Source organism: Bombus affinis, chromosome 17 (genome assembly GCF_024516045.1).
Source record: "Bombus affinis isolate iyBomAffi1 chromosome 17, iyBomAffi1.2, whole genome shotgun sequence".
NCBI lineage: Eukaryota > Metazoa > Arthropoda > Insecta > Hymenoptera > Apidae > Bombus > Bombus affinis.
Window position 1 is genome coordinate 6844233 of NC_066360.1, and position 23982 is coordinate 6868214.

The 23982-nt window shown below is 36.6% G+C and overlaps 2 protein-coding genes across 2 annotated transcripts; both read right to left on the minus strand.

Annotated features, from left to right (window-relative positions):
- Positions 1 to 279: 279 nt before the first annotated feature.
- On the minus strand, positions 280 to 11766 carry LOC126926285 (odorant receptor 24a-like). The gene is made up of 6 exons (XM_050742568.1): positions 11357 to 11766; positions 10881 to 11287; positions 2077 to 2176; positions 1912 to 2013; positions 1670 to 1825; positions 280 to 1583 (listed from the first exon to the last, which is right to left on the minus strand). The coding sequence occupies exons 1-6, from the start codon at positions 11648 to 11650 to the stop codon at positions 1518 to 1520; spliced, it is 1125 nt and encodes a 374-aa protein (XP_050598525.1). The 5' UTR covers positions 11651 to 11766; the 3' UTR covers positions 280 to 1517.
- Positions 11767 to 22105: 10339 nt separating this feature from the next.
- LOC126926388 (odorant receptor 85b-like) lies at positions 22106 to 23460 on the minus strand. Its single transcript, XM_050742711.1, has 4 exons — positions 23446 to 23460; positions 22882 to 23112; positions 22680 to 22793; positions 22106 to 22591 (listed from the first exon to the last, which is right to left on the minus strand). Exons 1-4 carry the CDS (start codon positions 23458 to 23460, stop codon positions 22415 to 22417), a joined length of 537 nt encoding a protein of 178 aa, XP_050598668.1. The 3' UTR covers positions 22106 to 22414.
- Between the last annotated feature and the right edge of the window lie 522 nt (positions 23461 to 23982).

Here is a 23982-nt window from a genome sequence, read left to right on the forward strand (position 1 = left end):
AAAGCTCTCCTTCTCTCATCCAAGACTAACTCTTCTCTCGTTATCTGTATCTTAATCAACGGCGTTACTACTTTGTGTGATTGTATAAAGTGTTGGAAATATACATTATTATAACTCTGACTTCCAGTGTTATACCGCATCAACCACCCCGATTATCCTAACCGAAATACGGGGATCGAACTATTCGTGGTGTCGATTATTCTAATCGTAACGGGAATTTACGACTCTCGTTGATGCGTATTCTAACGACCGCGTCTCCCCGCGATAGCTCGAATTTACATATCTCATCGTACCCTTTTTAATGTACGTCTTAAAATAACGTATTTCTACGGAATTTTCATTAAACGGAATCTAAAATATCTCGAGAACACTTTTTAAGGAAGTTCCTACGAATAATATTTCTTTCCGTAACAACTCCACAAGAACAGATATTTTCTTAAACGGACATATAAGTTCGAACAGAATTTTTCAAGAAATGAAAGTTAACTGTTTATTTTGGTCCCTGTTCCCTATAGATATACAAGTGCAATTTTACATTTTGCTAACAGAATAACTCAGTTCATCAAGAATATTTACTGTATCCTGTTATCTTTTAATGGCTCTGGAAATATATTTGCATTTACTTGAATAACGGCAATAATGATAGTACACAACAAATAAATTTATGTAGTTACAACGATTTATGTAGTTACAAAATGCATTTTCTTTAATAATATCTTGTAAGTACCGCGAAGTAAATAGATTTCATTTCTACAAAATTTTACGAATAGGCTTAAAGCGTTTGATACAGAAATCAATCTTCTAGCACATGATAATCCAAAAAGAAGGTACTACCACGAAGCAGTAATAAAAGTTCAAATTATAATTTGAATACACATAATTTGATAAACACAATCTGCACAACATCAGTGTACTATGTACTATCGCCCCACTAAATACAGCCTCCGGAAGGCACGGTGGACTGCGTCAATGTTGGAAGCTGCACTATTTTTATTCATCGACAATATACTATTTGAAAGAAATGTAATATATATGTGGTGCAGGAGCATTGTAACAATATCATGTAATGTAAACGGCCCTATCAGCTGCTACCTCTACTCTTACAGCTAAGGGTAATCCCCTAAGCTTCACACTAAATGCTATATCAACCTTCGACATATACGCTCAGTTATAACAGATGTGAAGTATCCGATTGTTACGACAAACACTTTGTATTAATCATAATATTACGAATAATGGAATAAGAATTTTAACTAATCATCAAACATGTGACCAATTATAAGTAATGTAACTGTTACAATATACAGAGTCACATTTTCTAACAGTGATTCCTGTTTATTCATCTATTTGTGTATTAAGCAACAAGTTCAAAGTTTGATATAAGTATTACACTTAATTATCACCGATATTATAGCGTTGACATTTTACTAATTGCGGAACTTACATCGTAATCGTGATGCTAATCATGGTCGTAACAAAAACTTCATTATATGATAAAATTAATACTCTGGATACGCTTATGTAGAATTATCTCCTATCGCGGCACGCAAAGCGGTGAAGATGGACATGGCATTGGATAGATACTGAAACGTCATCAATTTGTTATTTATATGTTATCCTTCGTTGATATATTTATCGCAATTGATATTTGAATATTAACTTGTCGTACCGAACAATAATAACGGAGAGAGAGCTCTGGTAACACGCAACTGACGGACAAAGTTATTGGTTCTTGAAACACTAATACGTTCAGTAAATTCTTTTGTATTTCTAACGTCTGTTTATACCATATCAAGTTGTATGCACTTCGTGGAACATTTGTGCTCTAAGAAATGTGGTAGATCGACTGCACTTAGGACAATGTAACAAATAAATTATATACAAATTACGATTACGTAGAACATGATTTACCATTTCTCTTAAGTGGTCAGCAGGCCATGCGTACATGAAAACTTCCGTAAGTACAGTGAGAGATACGATTACGAACTGCAGTTTTAGAAGCAGTGGTGAATTCTATTTAGAAATAGTATTATCAAATCGTTATATTATACGTAAAGCACAAGAAGTCTCACTTACCACAATTAATATAATTCCACCAAAAGTCAAGACAAGTGTGCTTATTATTATTGAAAAAAGTACCATAATACGAAAATTATTTAGCACTTCCTCTGCGTATCTAAAAGAATAGAACACTTACAACGAACGTAAATGTATCGTTCGATCTATACTTTGTAAAATATTGGGTAATTATATCGATCAGAGTACAATTCATCGATTTCAATAATTTTCAAATAAGTTGCCAGGGTTATTATTCTGAGTAATTTCACTTATACATATAACTGTTGTTTAATTTTAATTTTCGAAACAGTTTTTATTTTAATTAAAACTTAAAAATTTTATGTCCATAAAAATTATTTCGATACCTTTTACTTTGTTATAGATCAAATGTGCGTTAAGTTTGGGTGAGATTAACCCTTTGAGTGCTGACTACTCGCAGCCTATGTCGTCCGTACGGACGGCGCGCGTCTAGCGCTGACGATCGCTGTGGACGGAATACTTTTTTGTTAGACTGAACTCTGTTGATTGATTATTCAAAGCGCAAATCGTAATAAGTTATAGTAATTCTTTTGCACGAGATTAAATGATTCAAGAGCGTTACTTTTTAGTTATTTTTAATTATTTATTATAAACATTGACATTTACAGTTAACTAGAATTTGGGTAATAAACTAGAAAACAATAAACTAGAAAACTAAATTTAGTAAATATAACACAAGTTAATAATTTAGTTGTGTGTGAAAAATTCAGTGCTTGAGAAAACTAAAAAAACCAGATGTAGAGTTTTCTTACAAGTGGTGACCACTTCAACAATAACGAGCCACTATTGGCATTTGTTTACTGCCGTAAGCAATGCATTTATATTTATTTCACACAAACGTAATAGTATTACTTCTGCGTAGGTGTTCGGAAAAATTGAAAAACCTATAGATGCGTCCTTAGTCCATGCCGGGCACTTACAAAAAGCGCATATATGTAGTATCCAAATGGGTCGTTCTATTCTCGCATGCAGCTTTCTGCTTCCCAATCAAAACTCTGTCCACTCCGCACGCTCCACACGCTCTCCACGCTCTACCCGCTCTGCTCGCTCTCCACGCTCTGCCCCCTCTACCTTTTCCCGTTCTTCGGAACAGGTATCCCGAAACCCCCGTGATCAAGGTCACGCAGCCTTTTCACGTAAACTGTCCACTTAAAGGACCCAACGGTACATTATTTACAGTTCGGCCGATACCTTAGGCCTTCTGGCCCCGGTACTACATATATATGTCCTTAGTCCACACCGATAGCTTTCGCCAGACACCTATATGCGCCCACAGCACTCAAAGGGTTTAATTTGGCCCTAGTCGCGAACTTGTGTCCTTCCTTTCAAATGGCTATGGCCTGCTGCGATGAAGCGTTGTTACGGACACTTCGGATAAGGACGGCGTGGCCGGGAAATGTCATACAGTGTGGCATACCATAAGGGGAAGGCGTGAACCTCTCTAAGAATGATGGTCGATGATCGTAGTTACTTTTCTTTTTAAACAGTGTTCTATTATCATGATAAATGTATATAATACATAGCAATATTCAAACGTAGTTTCGAAAGACATCAATAATTGATCATGAAGTTTGAAAGAAATTTGAGAGATGGGAAAGAGGAGAAGGGTGGATCCAGAATTGTAGTTTCAGGTATTTATTAGTTTCCGAGGTATTACTAAAAAATTTTCGGTGTTACACATTGAATTCCGTCTATACTGTCTATACTATATAAACGGGAATTGAGAACACAGACTCTAAGAATTCAAGACCAGCGAAGAACTATTTCGCATAAATGTATTTTATTTATCATATAACTACCCCCGTGATTATTACAATCACAGCGCAGAGATTAATTCTTGGTACCAATTTTCAATCTGCAAACTCGTCACTAATATAAGGCAGAAGGACGATAAAGAGTTTATCAACCTATTATATAAGTTACGATTTGATGACGTAAAAATTCCTCAACAAGCAATACTAAGAATATTCAACATTCGGTGCAATACTAAGAATATTCCCGACAGCAAAATTAATGGACGAATATCATACAAAAATGATAGATGATCATTCACATTATTATACATATACATTCACATTATTATATATACATTATTGATTCAGTAGACGAGTTTCGACGACGATGTTATTTCTGAAAATGTAAATAAATGCAACGAAATGTTGCATACAATACTGTTAACTGAGAGATCATTAATTATGTTACAACGAAACATAGCAACTTCTGATGGTTTGATGAACGGTGCAATGGGAATCGTAAAAAATTTACATCGTCAACATTTTGAAGAAATCAGCTAGAAAACGAAGCATTCTTATAAAATTTGACGACAAATCCATTGAAAGCTGATTCAAAGATATCAATAGCTACATTCCGATATCTCTAATAGTGCAACATTTCAGGCGACGAACGGTTATGGAATTAATGTTAAACGAAGAATGTTATCCCTTATCTTAAGCGGTAGTGACTGTATATAAATTACAAGATACTACACTAACCAGGGCTGTAATTAGTCTTGGCAAAAAGAATTCTTCAAAGGACCAAATCTGTGTTGCTCTTTGTTTCAACCGTTCGCGGGGAGACGCGATCGCGAGATAACGCGTCAACGAGAGTCGTAAATTCTCGTTACGATTAAACAATCGACGCCACGAACTGATTGATCCCCTATTTCTATTACGAGAATAGAGGTGGTTGGAATGAGTGCATACGGAAAACTGCACTGGATTTTGTGAATAAAAGTTTAATAAAAAATAACGAAACAACAAATTACAATCAACGATCAACAATTCAGAACAAAAATGTAACAATCAAGATTTGGTTAATGGTTTGCTTATAGCGAGACCTGTCGTACTTCGCAGCTTCAGATAGACTCATTGATACGTTTGTTCGAAACCACGGAGTCTTTCTTGAGTTTACTTGAATGTTTACTTGAATGCTTCATTTGAAAGATGATCGGCAAACCGTACACTCTTAGTCGTGTTAAAACGTGAGATGGTCTAGCTACATCTGATTTAGCGCCTAACAAATTTCTCCATGATTCGCATGACGAAAAAGCACTTGCAGAAATGCGAAGATTACCAGGACTTCCTTCGCCAAAAAAGCAGCTGAAGCCCACTTCCTATGACCAATGTGTAAAGAAACGACCCAAGTATCTTTGAAACGAAGAGTTAGTAATAAAATACACGGAACAAGTCAGTTTTGAGTAACAAGCCTATGTTTAGAAACGAGCGATATACTCTTCCACGGAAAACTTTGTAAAGCAACCGCTCAATTTCATCGCTTTTAGCAACGAGTTTGTGCAGAAATGCTGGGATAGAACCGAATGAAACGACGAATAATTCAGATCATTTGCAATAACGATAGTTAAGAATAAAGAAGTTGAATAAATTTCACAAGCGAGAACAACTGTTAGACTATCCCTACAAGATGCAAGATGTTTCACACCGACAGCTTTATCTAGTACAGAGCGATTGATGCGTATACATAAAAATTAAATGTTTGTTTTTGACAATAAATATGTGTGAAAAATTCTGTAATGGGATCAATAGAAGACATACCCTACACGAAGCAAATAGAATCATCTTGAGATGCAACAATTGCAGAGATCTCACTGATCATACGTAACTGAAATTGATGATCAGCAAATTCTTTGCAATAATAGTAGTAAACGATAAATAAATTGGACAAATTTTGCAGATGAGACTAATCTTGGCGCACTACCCCTACCAGAGATGCAATGCAAAAGGTTTCATCCTGATAACTCAATCCAATTCAAAGTAATCGATAAACATACATAAAATGTTGATTTTTGCAAAAATGTAGTTCACAGAAAATTAATGCAAAAAGATTATATAACGAGGCCAACGGAAAAGCATGTTCTATGAGATGCAACAGGAACCGTTTTGGCTGATCAAGTCGTTCCATAGAAATCGATGAACATACACGAAATCGGTATAGTATTCATTTGTGAAATTAGTGTTTTAAAATAGTTTAAAATAAACAAATCGAAAAAGTTTTCTTAACGAGATCAACGGGAGAATATGCCCTACAAGATGCGAAAAGGACCATCAAGATTAGCCAAGGCGTTTCGTAGAAATTGACGAACATATATAAAAAAAAGGAAAGAAAAAGCCGATATCATCTAATCTAAAAGAAATATCATCTAATCGGATAAAGATTTATTCCAATTAGAATATGTGTATTTGTTATATGTATTTAATTATATTATGTTGCGTTTAATATACTGAATATAAAGTACTTTTTCACGCATTATTGTACATTTCTTTTCATATTGACCTTTACAATGAACTTTCTTTCAAACGTTAAATATAGCAGATTTTTGCTCTTTGGAAAAATTTATCATTGACGCATAACTGAACAATTTCTCCATGGGCGCAGGAGAAGAGACCGGTACATATCAAAGAAAATACACGTCGAATCAATGGGTAATACTTTAATATATGCAAATCACGACTTTCAAGGAAGAAAAATTTTGTGACTTCCAATTCTGTATTAATAGAAACTCAATTATTTGTTTCAGATTGTGATGATGCAAAATCGAAAAAGTCATCATCTGCACTATCAATATCCTCTGGCGGCCTCTAACGAACATAAGAAATGGAAGACAAATTGCGTGAAAAAATAATACTGCATACGTTATTATAATAATAATACGAAAATTATTTTGTCTATACTTGTCAGTAACAACCGTTTGAAATTCTGTGTATAATTGTGGATGGTGACTCGTTTACAATATATAGTAACTAGAAGATAGTTCTAGATATAATCGATAGATTTAAGGTTTAAGGTTTAAGATATTCTTTTATTTTTTATCCCTAGTCTATGTAAGAAAGTGCAAAACGGTGCGAGAGATTTATCCGAAGAATAAACTAATAACTGTGATCTTACCTCTAAATATAGAAATAACAACAACCTTTATATTCCTAAAGAATTGTACCGTCATGTTTACGCTTTCAATATGATTTATAATTAAAGCTGTTCCTTCAGCCGATGCCACTAATGTCTCGAAAACGTTCTGTCTCTCAATATTAATCATATTTAAATTCCATAAAAAGGACATTCATAAACACTACGTAATTTTTCAAATTAATCGCTATAAATATGTCTTTTGTAATTCCTTTCTTATAGAATATTGAAATGAGTGTCACTTCTAGGAAAACTCTACATATTCTTTAGTGTTTACTTTGTGACATAACGATTCTCTTTACAGCAGCTTCTTTGGTCTTCATTATAGTACCGCGGAAAGATCACCGGCATACAGATAATGTCGACGATAAAGTGCAAATGCCGACAAGTCGAAAGGGTCGGAAAACTTCAATATATATCGGCGCCGCAGTCGTTGATCGTCAGTTAGCCACCAGAGAGCGAAGAGTCAAGAATCGTTAATTGGGAGTTGTCATATCACGTTACTGCATTAAGTTCATGTTAAATAATCATTGCTTTCTGTTGAATCTACTGTAGTAAATCCATCTATCAATAAATTACTATAGAGGGTAGAAATCATTGGAAATCCTAATTTCTAACATTTCTGAATAACGAAGTTCTATAATACATTCATCCACGTTTGCACTCTTTATTCCGAGATAAAGCCTCAAAATAAAATACTTTCACTCTCATTCAAAATATCGACTTTTCATATTTGAAACTTGTAGGTAATTCCTACTATTTTAATGCTGATAGCATGTTTATGTATTACAACGTTGTGCATCGAATATTCTGTTAATTCAATACAAAAGGTCAAGTATGTATACGATTATAGATAAAATATTATCAGTAGAATAGTAAGAATTTTACAAAATTCAAAAGAAATTGAAAATAATTAGCAGTTACTCGCAATATTATTCAAATACTATAGCAATCGCTATTTGAATAATGTATTCGAATACATTTGAATAATGTATTCGATAAATTATTCGAACAGTTCCGCCTGTGCAGGCGACCTAAACGGACGTGCGAAACAGTGCTCCAGTGAAAGTGCGGCAAGAGGGAAGAGAAAGCGGCAAAGTAAACGCACATCGACAAAACGTAGAATCATGCAGATTCCACCAATAAAAATAACCAACGCAGGAGACACATATTTTATGAATAGAGCTACAGACTCTACATATGTAGAGAAAAAAGACGATATCATGGAAACAACACAAGCCGACGGAGAGGACAAGGAACCAATACACCACGAAGAAAGCTGGTCGGTGGCAACTTCCAGCAAAAAACGCAAGGTAACCCCGTTCGCAAGCGCGAGGAAAACTGTAACACTTGAAAAAAAACAATGGCTTCAAGATATCAAACTGCATAATCCATTCAGCGCACTGCCAGAAGAGGCAGCAACGGACCCAACGGAAAGTCCGACAAACCGTACACCCAAACCACCACCAATATACGTAGATGCGGAAATAATAGACGCCCTCATTGAACTGCTAAACAACACGGCAGGGAAAGAAAACTACGCCATTAAACAAACAAAAATAGATCAGGTGAAAGTGCAAACCAACACCCCAGACACATTCAGAAAAATGACAAGATCACTAAAGGATAAAAACGCAGCGTATCACACCTACCAGCTCAAATCCGACAAAAGCTACAAAGCAGTAATCAGGGGATTACACCCAAAAACAAATACCGACAAAATAAGCGAAGAGCTAGCAAAAATCGGACACCAGGTAAGGTCAATAAACAACATAAACAAGTATGATACCAAACAACCATTACCGCTATTTCTAGTCGAACTAGAACTTAGAAACAATAACAAAGACATATACGATATAGACAAATTACTAAACACAATAGTAAAAGTGGAGCCACCTAGACATAAAAAAAATATCCCACAATGCATGAGGTGTCAGCAATACGGCCACACAAAAAAACTATTGCAATAGAACCCCGGCATGCGTTAAATGCGCAAAAAATCATCTAACGATACACTGCCCATCCACGGGAAAAATAGAAGAAGTTAGATGCTATAACTGCAACGGAAAACACCCAGCCAGTTATAAAGGTTGTGAAGCTGGGCTTACGAAGTGTCTATTAAAATCTTCTTCGCATTGAAACAAAAGATTGAGATAGGGTTTCTGTACGGTCATGATTATATTACATAAGATAACTCAATAAAAACTATTATCTAACATAGTTCGTTATCTATTAATTGTATCAAAAAACGTTCGAAATGTTGCATTTGAATGATTTCTTTGTATCTTATATTTTTTAAATACCAGGGTCACTGGGATTTTTCAAGGTCTACATATCTTTATTTTAATGTTACTTTCTAGCCAGTAAAATACAATTTCAATTATCTGTAATAGGGTGTCCTTGAGCTGGCATTGAACCGTACGACGAGAGAAGATATCCAGTGCAATTGTGTTACTTTGTTTTATTGTGTTTGTTCAGAGTTTTCGTCGTTCACTTCTTCGCGTTTCTTCAAACGCTATCAGAATATTTGGTGAACTATTCTAAGTGAGTCCGATTATTTCGCACATTTTTTCTAATTCGTTGTGTCATATGCATTCTATAGCAATCCATACATCTTGATAAACGAAACAAATACGTTAGATTACTGATGAATGTATCATATCTGTTTTTAGAAGAGCTTTCGTACGATGTTCGCAAAATTTACATTGTACTTGTATTTATAATATACTAACAAGACTAGTACGCGACACATTACACTTTAATTTCGAGGAAAATTATCCAACAGCTATTTTCAAATAGATGGATTCGTCTAAACGGACTCACTTTCGTCGAGTCTAAATCAACTACAGTTCTTCTTGCGGAAGACATTAAAACCCGCCGTTTGTCAAAAGGTACCAATTAGCACAGAAGATATGCGATGACGTATTGAAAGAGCGTGTGAGAAAATGAAATCAGACGCACTCAGAGTAGTTCATCAATCATTCCGATTCTATTTAGAGAAATGTAAAGTAGACGACGAGAATTCTGAAAGAAAGCAGAGTGATACTATTGCACTCAGTATTTTGCGTAATTTTGAGATTCAAGGACAAATCAAGACCACCTTATTTTAAAACTTGAATTCATCTTTTCATCGGCTACAACAGGGGCGCAGAGCTTCTCCGCCGAATACCGCACGACTAATCCTCTCGATTATCAGACCATCGAGAATGCGAGCGACGAGAGCGAAAAAGGCGGTCCGCGGGTTACCGTGAAGAGTGTAAATAAGAGAGTATGGTGAGGCTCCTGCGATCTACGACAAACAAACGACTCACTGGAGGCCCGCGAATTACGAAATCGTGTTAGAAAACAAACACATTAACCTTGAAAAATCCAAGGTCGCCTTGATATCTCAGAATATATAAGGTGTAAAAAATCAGATTGCATCCATCCGACAGACCACTTTAAATGCAACTTAATTTATTTAAAACACTTTTTATTATTATTATTTTACTTATTATAACAATTCTAGCTATATTATATGATAGTTTCCTTTTACTTACTCTGTATATTTCCACGGCGATACATTTATACGTCTCACGTTTTATTTTATATACAGAGAAAGAAAAGAAATGAATACTTCAGTAAATGACCAACTTTTTTGGTTTGATTTTAGGTTTGGATCCTTTGGGTTAGTTAATACACGAAAAAAAACAATAAACAACAAGGATAACCAGAAACTAACCGGATAACTCATACCGAAATAAAAAGCTTACAAAACATTTTTACGAGCACTTTGAAAACTACAGCTTTGACAACACATTTGAAAATACTTGAAATTGGTGATGTGCGCCCTGATCGATATAATTACCAAATGTTGCCCTTACCTCCTTAAAGATAATTGCTTTTTAATGCAAACAATTAGCGTATTGATAGTTGTACTTTTCTCTAATTCCATAGCCAAACATTCGAATCTTGCGGCTGTGAACCAAAGTAATAGCGCTCCAAATATACTCACGCAACTATGTGCAGCGCATTGGTAGCTAAGAATAGATTGATGCGCATATATAATAATATTCATTGGCGTGTAATTAACGCGAAACGGATATTCCGCATCGGCTGGAAAAGAAATTGGCAAGATTGCAGGTCCCAACGAAAAACCAGTCGCAGTCGCGTACATACATACTATGGTACATATGCACAATATGTCGCATCTCGTGATATATTTATAGAAAATTTCCTTTTCATACTGTTGCGTTTCTTTAACATAAGTCATCATTTCTCTAACTGTACGCTGTAAATTCATAGTTAAAACACATATCTGTTTACATTGAATGCCAAAGGTAAGCAAATAGAAACTTACTTGTAGAGAGTCTTGGTTAATCCAACACATAGTAGTCTGAACGATAAGTTGACACAAAGCTGTTGACATGCACATACATTTGAAAACAACGACCAGGTCATCAGGGTGCAAATAAATCGAATATAACATAGGCAGAAGTAACATGCAAGCACTAATAATTGCACTTATTTGTAGAATTCTGAAACCAAGGACTCGAGTTCTGCTGCTACTAATAGGAAGCGGCCAACAGAAAGATAAAGCAGCACTAAGCCAAACAATGTGGATAACCTTCTCCGGTGTCACTTGTCTCAACATAATTACAACAAAGTACTTGCTTTGCGAATCGAATGAAATAGAATTAAAGTGATAGATAGAACGATAGGAACGATATAACAATATGTGCAAGTTGTTGGGACTTGAAAAACCGTTACATTGCTTTAAATGCATCTGAATAATCACAGATGTTACCCGTATAAAATTCTGTTGCATGCATGGGAAATTTAATAAATTATACTCGGCATAACATTCAAAAGCGAGATATCGATTAGTAGTTTTCTTTGAATAGTATTTCTGACGTTAACAGCTGTGTTGATAATGATACATTGGCGGTGCATATGTTATTAGACAGGTGCAAAGGGAGGCTATCATGCAACAATGCTAGAGTTCATGAGCACCGTACCTTAGGAAAAGAATATACATATGTATGTATACATTCAATTAAACATTCAGTAAGACAAGAGCGTGCTCGGAATATTTACGAAAGACAATAGTCAGAAAGAGAACGTAACAGCTTAAACTACGTAATAGCTTAAAATTACAGTATCGCTTTATCGATAAGCATCTTTCAACGTCTGTTAGTCTAATCTATATCACTACAAAATACAAATGCATTGTCCCTTAAAAGGGTTTTAAATACCTATTGCAATTGTAATTCAAGGTTAACAGTTACATCTACAGTGAAAAAATTATTTGACAGTTTTTTATAAAGAACTTGTCGTTGACAATGAGCAGCGAGGAGGAAAAAGTTACTTTCAAGAAAACATATAAAAAATCGTCTGACTAAGCTACCAATTCTGATCAGAAAACCATTGTTTAATACGAAATATAGTGAATCCGCCACATGACGTGGATACGTTCCATGTTATAGGAAACAGCACTGTACGATCCACATGTGATATACAGATTATGTGTTATCTCGCGAATGATGACTAAATTTTACATTCGAAAAATTCGACAAGGGAATTTGATTGTCGAAAGGCAGTCGTGTAATGCGACAATCGTGTGGTAGTGTCACGAACATTGTAAGGCTATGTTTTACGTGAATTACACAGCTATCATCCGGACATTGTAAAAATTAAATCTGTAATGCGTTGATATTGTTTGGTGACCCGTTATTGGCCAGGATTTAAGGACGATAATGAGATATCATGCGAACTACAACGTATTACGTAATGATCCCAAAAGGGTTAACGAATTACATTGAAAGATCACCGTAAGACCCTTTCGGCAAGTCGATATTGATTACCTTGCATTTGGAAAAGGGATCATAGAAAAGTAATCGGTAAGATTACTAATCCTAACGAAAAATTGTCATAGTGAACTATACGAATAATATACAGCTACCTTAAAAGATGCTGCATTTTGCAATACACTTGCAGAAATTCTTCATTATTATTTTTATTATATCAGCGTCATGTCGAAGAAAATTAGTTTTGTGTTATTGCGTATTGCTGCTTCTTTGATATATGTAGCTCCCCATTTCATTGATTGATTACGCGTAATATCTTTTAATTAACTTAAACGTTAGAAAACATAGCAGCAACAATAGAAGTTTTAACAGCACGTTTTACGAATGCGAACTTGAACAGCATACTTTCCACGTATTATTTTTTCTTCTAATGCTATGAACGATAATCAGGTTGAATATTTATCTTATCACTAATAGTGAATTAATTATTGTAAAGGTAGGCTTTTTATCGGTTTGTAACTTTTTGTAATAATTATCGAGATCACGTCGATAAAATGGCATGAAAATATGAATATTGTTGATTCCTGTATATGTACAGTGTGTACCATAACGTATGACCGAAAATCTAGAGTGCCTGTGCAAGTTAAAATAAAATGAAAGTGAAGAATAAAATATTGCACTAAAACTTTGTTTATTAGTTATTGATTTTTAAAAATTAACGAACATGTCCTTGAGGCCAGGAAAAATTCGTCTATATGAACGAACGTAATGCAATTTAAACAACGGGAAACACAGCAATCATCAAATACTGATGATTATTAATTTAATAATTAATAATAATTATTAAATATTAATAATTACTAAATTATAATATAAATAATTATTAATTAATAATTATTCATCCCTTGATTGCGGCTACGTTCGGCGACTGGTTATCGCCTCGAGCCCGAGCTCACTGTCATAAATCTCAAATAAATACAGTCAGATCGAATGACAACAATTTCTTAATACGGCTATGGTGGAACCTAGATTACAGTACTAAGGGGTCTTCCCAAAGTTCCAAAGGGAAGGTTCCGGTGTTCTTTCGTCTCCGATATATATTTAATTGTCAAGTAAAAGTTAATTAACGATTTGTGTTCCGTGCACTAGATTGTTATTAGCATGTGATACATAAACTTATTATATTTGAATAATGTTTCTTCAGCAAAAGAAGAAGGATATTGAATGAAATAGAATTTAACTGGTAAGATAAAACGATATACGCAGATTATTGAGTGCCAGGATACCGTTATATTCAAATTACACTCATTGTCAGTCAGCATGATATGTCGGTTAGTGTAACGGTCAATAACTTCCTTCGTATCACTGTAACGTTGTTATCTGACTTGAAGATGATAATTATTAGTGGCATAACACATTCATATGACTTGTGGTATTAGGCACATGCTAATGGAACATATTAATTAGTACTTTATTACTAAATACTGTTTTCTACTAAGTAACAGCAGTCCTGATCAATGCAAATGTAAATCAATTAATGTAAATCGATCAAAGTAATCAATGTAGTCAGATCAATATAAGTGCAAAATCTTCAAAAGGGAGTTTTGCATTTAATTACATTAATTACATATTCAGTGAATTTATCCGTATTATGACGATAACTTTTTTTTCATTAACATGGAGGAAATCCGCACGGACACCAGGCTGCTTCTGGGGGCAACCGACTAAAACCTCTACGACGACCGTCCCGACTGCGATCGAGAGAGGCCCGGCAACCGGTGTGAGCGACCCCCCCCCCCCGCGCACAACATGCATCTCCTAATGGGCGATATGCGGTCACGTCACACCGCGCCTCGTCGCCGGAGCCGCCGTGCAAGGCAGTCTGGTTCCTCTATCGGACGGCTTGGTGGTCCCGAGGCGCTGATTAACAGGTATCGAAGCATACTATAAGGAAGGCGACATTAAGCTTTCTTCGTCTCCTTAAAACCAACAATTTAAAAAACTCTGTCATTTAAGCTTAATCATATTCAAGAATGTCGTGAAATCATTCTCTTATTCTTGCGCCAAATGGCGACGAATTCTTGTTTACACTTTCATCTTTTAATTTTGTTACAATAAAGGAAGAGCAAATATTCACCAGGCTGGTCTAAATGCACCATAATTGTGCCTCAGGACGTTTAACTTGTTGGGATAAACAGGAGGCGAATAAACGAAATTTTATTGTAATGCAAAATAACAATAACATGGTAATAAACATAACATAATATGTATTATAAGAGAGTGGAGTGTGTTTATACAGTTGGCCTGATACATTGTTAGATCAATCTACTGACATGATGAATTTGCCAAACCAAATTTATAACATAGTATCCTAGTATTAAATCAAAAATATGTAGCAGCACATGAGTCATAGGACGATGCGAATCGAGAGTGACTCATGTTGTTTTGCCTCAGAGCATTAATACCATCTCGACGTACGAAACGTAATGATAAACAAATTCCGGACAAAGCAATGTCGCTGCTACGTTCAACCATCAACTAGAGTCGAATTTAAACTGTCCGGTACTCGCCCGACCAGTATAAATAAACGAACACGCACTCTAGGACACTCAGTATCGAGCGAACGTAAGCATTATTTAGTATACGTATAAGGTTCAATAATGGGGTAATTCAGGGATCGATTCTGAAGTCTGAAAATCGAGGTTTTTATTATGAAATGATTGGATAAAATACAAAAGTGAACAACAATTAATATGCGTCTATAACAATCAATAACGATGATTGTCTAAACGGGAAATTATAAGTCTTTGGTGCAATGTTTACCTGAAAATCGAGAATCGATTTTGAACGTCCTGAGCTACCGATCTTTCTTCTTCAGTCTTTACAATCTTAAACAATTATTCTATAACCTTGTCTGTCTCTCTAATGTAACTCTCTGTCCGTCCGTCTGGGGAACACGTGCTTCTTCAACTGGTCGTCCGTGCAACAAAGGAAGATCGGTCTCTCCGTTAAACACAGCCTGTCGTGCTACCCGTACAAAAAAAAGAATCCCTATCCTACAAGAACTCTAGGGATTTTACATACGTATATCGAGCGCCATTGAGCGAGCGACGATTAACTCTGTACTTAAAATAGTCTTAAATGCAATTGACTATATCAAGTATCAACTCGTCTCGTCATTATATAAACCAATACTTTTATTATACGTTATAGCATATAGAGTGAATCTAGTGAGGTGGTATGTTGTGATAGGTGCAGAAGGAATACTCCGATGTTCAACAAAAAGTTTATTACTTATAACAATCAACGAGTCAACAATTCATACGATTCACACTTATGATTAACCATCGAGAGTTTATAATCGCATATCTCGGCTTGTGTTTGCGTCGCTACGATACTGAACCTTTCGCACTTCGCGGCTTGAGGCAGAATGACTCTTTGTTCGAAACCAAACGGATTCTTTTCTTAGTTGCGCTTCGATATCCCTACTACACACGTGTTTATTACTGTACCACGGCGGTTGCCGCGCGTGCATTTTTCCAAACATTCGGCGGAAGAACCATAGGAATATCGATGGCACATTAGGCACGTCGGCCTTACGCTTTGAAGATATAGCGCTTTGTGTCGCGAAGCCGTTGGAAAGTTCCGTGCTCGTGTGCCGCCACACTAGCAACTGAATCGGAATATCATCCTGCCCCTACTGCAGATAGAAAGAAATTGTAGAGGAAAGTTTTGTATTATTTATCGAGTTCTATCATTGTCTAATACGATTTTCTATAACTGTTGCAGAATTTTTCTTGGAGCGAATAGAAATGTCCTGCTTAAATTCGTCCATTTTATACAAAATGGAATGTAATTATGGCAATATTAAACCAATAACTCATTAATAATTTATTCGGTAAATAGTCATATCACTTGTTGACAATTTCCGTGAATACAAAACATCACAGTATGGAAGGGTTTTAATCACAAATAACGACAACAAACGACAAACTGCAAACATAACTGTGTATGTTTCAGTCCTATATTATCTAAAAGAAGAGAAAGTACTTCTATCATGCGTATAACAGAAAACCATCCCTCTGAGAGATGTCACATATGGATAATTAATTAATATATGTTACGTCGCCTAAAGCATCTGCACTCCAGCCCTCGCGACCGGACAGCCAGCGGCCTGCGTAACGTCATTTCGACCCTCAATAAACTTAAGGACCCAATATAGTCTTTCACTTTTACTGTATTGTGTTAACAGGCGTCTTCGGACAATCCCTTTGTCCTGAAGAATTTCTTAATCCTAAGATTATTTTCGAAGCACATCTGGTTTTTAGAGCTGTCCTTGAGTTTATTAGGCGCAATTAAAAATTACGGAGAAAGCGGACACGCACCCATTAGGGAAAATCCAAATAACTAGCTAATAAAGTAATCAGGTTTTTCCCATGAACAAGGTCACCTATAAACCCCGATGGTAGGAGGCTTCTGACTCATCCCTCAAGCATCAGCATAGGGCATAACCAATCGACATCGCGGATCGTTACCCTCACTTTTCTTAACGAAAAGTGTTTTTTTTTTATTTATTTATTAAAATTCACAATTTGTCCAATTTGGAAATTTGGTGGAATTTTTTAACGGTTAAATTAGCATGTTGGTGGCTACCCCCAGCGGGGTACCATCCTCGTGTTTGTTAGGTTATGTCCTTTATAAGGTCTGCTGGGTGCTTCCTTTTTAGTCTTCTGTCCATTTTTTTTTTTTTTTATTTATTTATTTATTAGAATATTTACAATCAATTCTCGTTGAGAATTTTCAGTAACTTAATTTGGCGTGATACAATGACATGGATTATAATAGCTTTATATTGTTGATTCTAGTAGGACTAGGGGTTTAATCTAGTGGGTATTTTCTTTTTAGTCTGCGGATCTGGTCCATCGTGTCCAGTAGCTGGGTGACTAGTGAGTGGGTTGTGGTGGTTGTTGACTCTTGTGCTATATCTGCTTCTGGACTTGTGTATTTCATCTTTGACTGTAGGTATCTTGAGGTCTCGGTGGATTGTTTCGTTGGTAACATACCAGGGTGCATTTAATAGGGATCTTAGCGTTTTCGATTGGAAGCGTTGGAGTATTTCAATGTTGGAGTTACTTGCTGTTCCCCATAGTTGGATTCCGTAGGTCCAGACAGGTTTTATTACGGCCTTGTAGAGGGTTATTTTGTTCTGTATGTTTAGTTTGGAGCGTCGGCCCGTGAGCCAATAGAATTTTTTTAGTTTTTCCTTTAGTTGCTTTGTTTTTTCCGAGATATGTTTTTTCCAAGTTAGCCTCCTGTCCAGGGTCATGCCCAGGTATCTTACGGAGTCCTTGCTTGGGATTATTGTGTTGTTAATGGTGACCTGGGGGCAGGTTTGTTTTCGGAGCGTGAAGGTTACATGGGAGGATTTTTTTCGTTTATTTTAAAACCCCATTTTTGGAACCACTTTTCCATGGAGTCGAGACTTCGCTGGAGAGTGGATGAGGCAATTGCCGGGTCTGCGTGGGTAGCTAATAGTGCTGTGTCGTCGGCAAATGTTGCTATTGTTACCTCGTTTGATATGGGTAAGTCGGCAGTGTAGATGGAGAATAGTAGGGGTCCGAGGACACTACCTTGCGGTATGCCGGATTCTATTGGGAATGTTGCGGAAGTGGCGCCTAGACATTTAACTATGAATTGTCTGTTGGTAAGGTAGGATTTTAAGATGGAGTAGTACGGGTGGGGTAGGATTTTTTTAAGCTTGTAGAGTAGCCCTTCATGCCATACTTTATCGAATGCCTGTTGGATGTCTAGGAATACGGCTGAGCAGTATTTTTTCTTTTCAAGGGTTTGGCTGATCATGTGGGTTATGCGGTGGATTTGCTCTACTGTTGAGTGTTGTTTTCGGAAGCCGAATTGGTGATCTGGGAGAGTTTTCAATTCTTCTAGGAGTGGAAGGAGACGATTCGTGAGCATCCTCTCGAATAGTTTAGACAGGGTAGGTAAGAGACTGATTGGGCGATAGGAGCTGGCTTCATATATTGGTTTACCGGGTTTGGGGATGAGGGTGATTAGTGAGATTTTCCACGCCTTAGGAAAGTGTTCAAGGCGGAGGATGGCGTTAAAGATTGATGCGATGAGTGCGATCCCTTTTATGGGGAGTTCCTTGATTGCTTTATTTCCTATTAGGTCGTGACCTGCTGCTTTCTTGGGGTTTAGGCGACTGATTGCTTCTATGATCTCTGCAGAAGTGAAGGGTTGGATAGGAGGGGACATTTGGAAGGGAGTATGCAGGTATTCGGTGACGTCCGCTGCAGCTATGGAGGAATGGGGTTGGAATATTTCAGTCAAGTGATTAGCAAATAGGTTGGCTTTTTCTATAGGGCTACGCGCCCATCCACTCTGCAGGCGGCGGATTGGAGGTATTATTTGTGGGGGGCGCGTGAGTTTCCTGGAGGCTTTCCATAGTGAGTAGTTTGAGTCGGCTGTGGGGGACAGGCTGGCGAGATATTTGTGAAAACGGTCGTTATTGTAGTTCTTTATGGTTTTGGATAGTTTTCTAGTTGCGTTGTTTAGTTTGCGTTTGTCCTCCGGTGTTCTATGGGTCTGCCATATCCTTCTTAGTCTACGTTTTTCTGCTATTTTTTTTAATATGTACTGGGGGTATTCGTGATTGCTGATGGACGTTTTTGCCGGTGTGGAGACGCGGATAGCGTTTATTATGCTCGCATTTAGGTATTCCGTGGCTGCTTCGATTTCGTCATTGGTTTTTAGTGAGGTTGAGGCCGAAGTTGTGCGGGTAAAGACTTCTCTAAAGAGCTGCCAGTTGGTGTGTTGGTTATGAATGGAGCCATTAGGTGTATTCTCGATGATAGTTGAACTGACTGTTACTATCACGGGGGAATGATCAGAGGAGAGATCGGCCGAGGAATTGATTTGGACGTGTCTTGGCGAGATATTTTTGGTTATGAAGAAATCAAGGAGATCGGGTATTTTGTTTGTGTCGGTGGGCCAGTGTGTGGGTTCGTATGTGGTAAGGTAGTTGAGGTTGTTGGTTATTATGCTGTTGAGGAGGTTTTTGCCTCTTACTGTAACCAGTCTGCTACCCCATTGGATGTGTTTAGCGTTGTAGTTTCCTCCGGCTATGTATCTGTTGCCCAGGGTGTCCAGGAAGTGGTCGAAGTCTTTGGCGATGAAGTGTCTGGGAGGGCAGTATACAGCTGAGGTGGTGATTGTACCATGATAGTCTTCTATTGCTACGTTTGTTGCTTGGAGGTAGTCTTTCTGGAATGGTGGAGGTTCGTAGTGCTTGATGTTTGCTTTGATTATGATTCCGGTGCCGCCGTGGGCCTTTCCGCTGGGGTGTTGGGTATGGTAGAACTTGTATCCGTTTATGTTCAGGTAGTTTTTGTCGGTGAAGTGGGTTTCAGATATGAGCTTTATGTCGATTAGCTGGTGTTTTAGGAAGAGTTCTAGCTCAAGTTTGCGTTGCGCTAGACCATTGGCATTCCACAGAGCTATGCGTCTTGGTTTTATTTTGTGTCTGGGCGTATTAATTTATCCATGATGAGTGTTAATAGCGATAGCAAATTGTTTATTTGCTCTGATTGTTTCTCTATTAGCTTTTCAAGTCTAGAGACGTTGTCTGTATTAGGTGAGGTGGGGGCACTATTTTGGGGAGGATCCCTGTGGCTATTTGGTGTATTTTGAGTGCCTTGTACCGCTTGGGCATAGGAGTTTGAGGGAGTGGTGAGTTTGATAGGGCTGGGTGTTTGATTGGTTGGGGGGATTGGGATAACAGTGAATTTCGGCGAGCTGGGTGTTTGGTAATTTACCTCTTTTGTTCTAAGTTTGGGGTATTTGTTTGAGTACAGAGTTTTGTAGGCTGAGCAGCCTTTGTAGTTGGCAGGATGGTCACCTTGACAGTGGATGCACTTCGCTGGGGTTTCCGGTGATTTCCTGCACTGGTCGGTGGGGTGTGTACCTGCACATTTGACGCAGCGGAAGGTATGGTTGCAGTATTTCTGCGTGTGCCCATATCTTTGGCACCTTTTGCATTGGACTATCTCCTTTTTGATTTGCGGTGGTGAAAAGTTAATACAACAAAAATGAACAATAAAAAAGTTTAACCGTTGCATTTTTATTGTCTCACTCACTGATATGTTTTTAATCAAAACTTTGGATTTCTTCCTCTTTCACTTGTACTACATTCTTCTACATTCGACCAAGTGGCGTATTATAATGGCGTGTAATTAAACTCAACTAAGGTCGTATATTTAATGCTCGTGAAAGGCTATCACGTCATAACATAGCGTCATGAACTGTGCTTTATTGAAAACAATCTACATTTCGTTGTACGCTACGGTCATATTTCACGTATATCCGACGGTCTTATATAAGCAATTAACACAGCGATTAAAACTTACTGTTCAGCGGACAAATTGAGAAACTTATGCCATTCAGTAAGACGTAATCTATATTGTAGTATCGTGGGCAAAAGGCCCAAGATATCGGCCGAATCGTATACAAAGTGGCGAGAGCCGTGGCGCCGTCGAGTACATCAATGTGTCGTCGGTCCTTTCGAGTGGACAGTTTTATGGAAAGAGCCTGCGTGACCCTGGCCACGGGGTTTCGGAACACGTGTTCGATGGGACGAGAAAAGACAAAGAGACGCTAAGGGTAGAGTTAGTTGAGACGCCAGCGAGAAGGAATGCAAAAGGCGTGCAGTATGAGTTGAGAAGCGAGAGCGTGCGAGTGCAGATGCCGAAGACGAGAGTTGTAGAGTTGCTAGCGTTGTAGAGAGATCGAGTTGTTAGAGTTATAGAGTTGCGAGAGTGATTTGAGCGGAATAAGACTTTTGTGTTTTAGTTCAAGTTGAACATTTATCGTTCTCTGTCCAATTAATCTCTGTTATTTTCATTTATCTTAATAAATAGTATTAGGAGAATTTTACAAATCTAAATTATCCTAATCCTATCCTTTTTCCGATACTACAATATCGTATTTCAATATAGACCACACGCGATCAATAATACTGTCAATAATGACCAATGTTATGTATGTATCGTTTTAGAATTCATTTATTTGGTTACATTTTAACCATGAAAAGTGGTAATGCTTCACATACACGCAATTATTGGTGAATAATTTGAGAATACACTGTAAACGTATATCACGATTCGCTTTAAATAAAACAGTTTATACAATCTTTATTATTCGGGATATCTTTCTTTTGTGCACTTATTTTGTGAAATATTAGGGAAATTAAATAACTGAAATTTTATTCGATCAATTACGTTCAAGTTCTTCTATTTACATATCTCTACAAAGAAAATTAAATGTATCAGTCTATTAACATGATACCTTTGTTAAAATTTTCCGTGCTCAAATAAAACCTATAAAACTTTGAAACGATTTTTCAACAAATCAGTACATTGCGTACAAAACAGACACGTACGAAGCAGATGCTTTTAACATCTAAAAATTTTAATTTACTATAATTATATAAAAACGAAATATCCGTTTACATAGAAACTAATTACAAAAATTAAAAAAATAATAATAATAAAATCGGAACGTATGTACATTCTTACTTTATATGTATTCATTTCATATTATAAACTCAAGTGTCTTACATTCGCAAAAGCCTCGAGAGAAAGGCAAAGAAACTTTCCCGCTGTTAATGTCAATTTTCCCTGTGATCGCAATATCATTAATAATATAACACGAGCATTTTGAGGTTTTAATTCGTACCAAAGAAAATTATATACAGATTTAGTAATATCTTCGCTCTGAAAAGAAGGTATATACGTATTAGTAAACTATTATGTCGTATGTAGTAGTTTATTTTGCTTTATTTCTTGTATTTCCATTTCTTACCTTAGAAGTAAGATATTCGCCAGTATAACATAATATAAATGCTTCACAATTAACAGCAATGTAATACGGAAAGCATTTCATTATTATCACAGTCGCTTGATCCATATGTGAAGACTGTTATCAATGAAAGTCATTTGTGTTATATACACTCAGTTCAATTATCTATCAATGTTACTGTTAATCATAAGTCAAATTCACTTACGACCACCAAAATGAAACTTATGAAACAGATTACTAACATATTCGATACAAATTGACATAACGATATGTAAGTGAAGATTTTCTCAATATTCTTTGAAAATTGTATGATTCGTTGATGTTTTCCAACGATGTCATCTATTATATGTTTCTGCAATTTTTCTTTATCACAATTATGAGAAATTTCTGTCAATTTGCAACAAAGTAAGTCAATCTGACTACCAACGTGTAATATCTGAAACGTAAAAAAATCTCCAGCTGATTATTGAAAAATACCGCATAAATATTAATAATATAACACCTTTAATATTTGAAGCGTCTAATATTTTCAATATAATAACGTTGTACACAGCTAAAATTCAGACGAAAATGTCACGTAAACATGATCAGCAGATAAAATATGAAAAAAATGGTGCCAATTTTAATGAACGTCAACAACATATAAATGTTTGTATGTAATAACTAGTGACATTCAATACACAAGCTGACTCACTCAAGCAATTTCTATAGCTCGAATAACTCCTAAAGAGCGCGTTGTATGAAAAAATGTATTTTAGAATAATTGTACAGTTTGGAAAGTCATATTATGTGACACATGTACCTTTTTATACGTGGAGATGTTTCGGAAATTTTAAGCTCAACTTCATTATTTCAAATGATATGCTATATTTTCTATGCCAAAGTATCGGAGGACGTTGAATTGTGATGTCACATCTCGCGTTCCACCCGAATCGTAATGTGAGGCAGTAAAGGAACACGTCATAACTCACGAATGGCGCGAACCACAACTTTAGGCAAATAGAATTAAAAACAGAAAACTCAAGAGAAATAAAAGATACGACACGTACAAATACTTATTAAAATCTGACTTAAGAATATCGAAATCGAAACATGGAACGATGAGACTGTCACGACCGGCATACTTCAAATCCGATGGACCGATGATGGAGATAGAGATGTGGCGGCCTTGGCGACAATGTATATCGCCGAAGTGCCTAATGAGTCATCTGTATCCTAACGGTCCTTCCACCGAATGTCCTAGAAGCGTGACAACGGTCACGTACGCCTACAGGGTAGTGGGGATATTGAGGGATGACAAACAAAG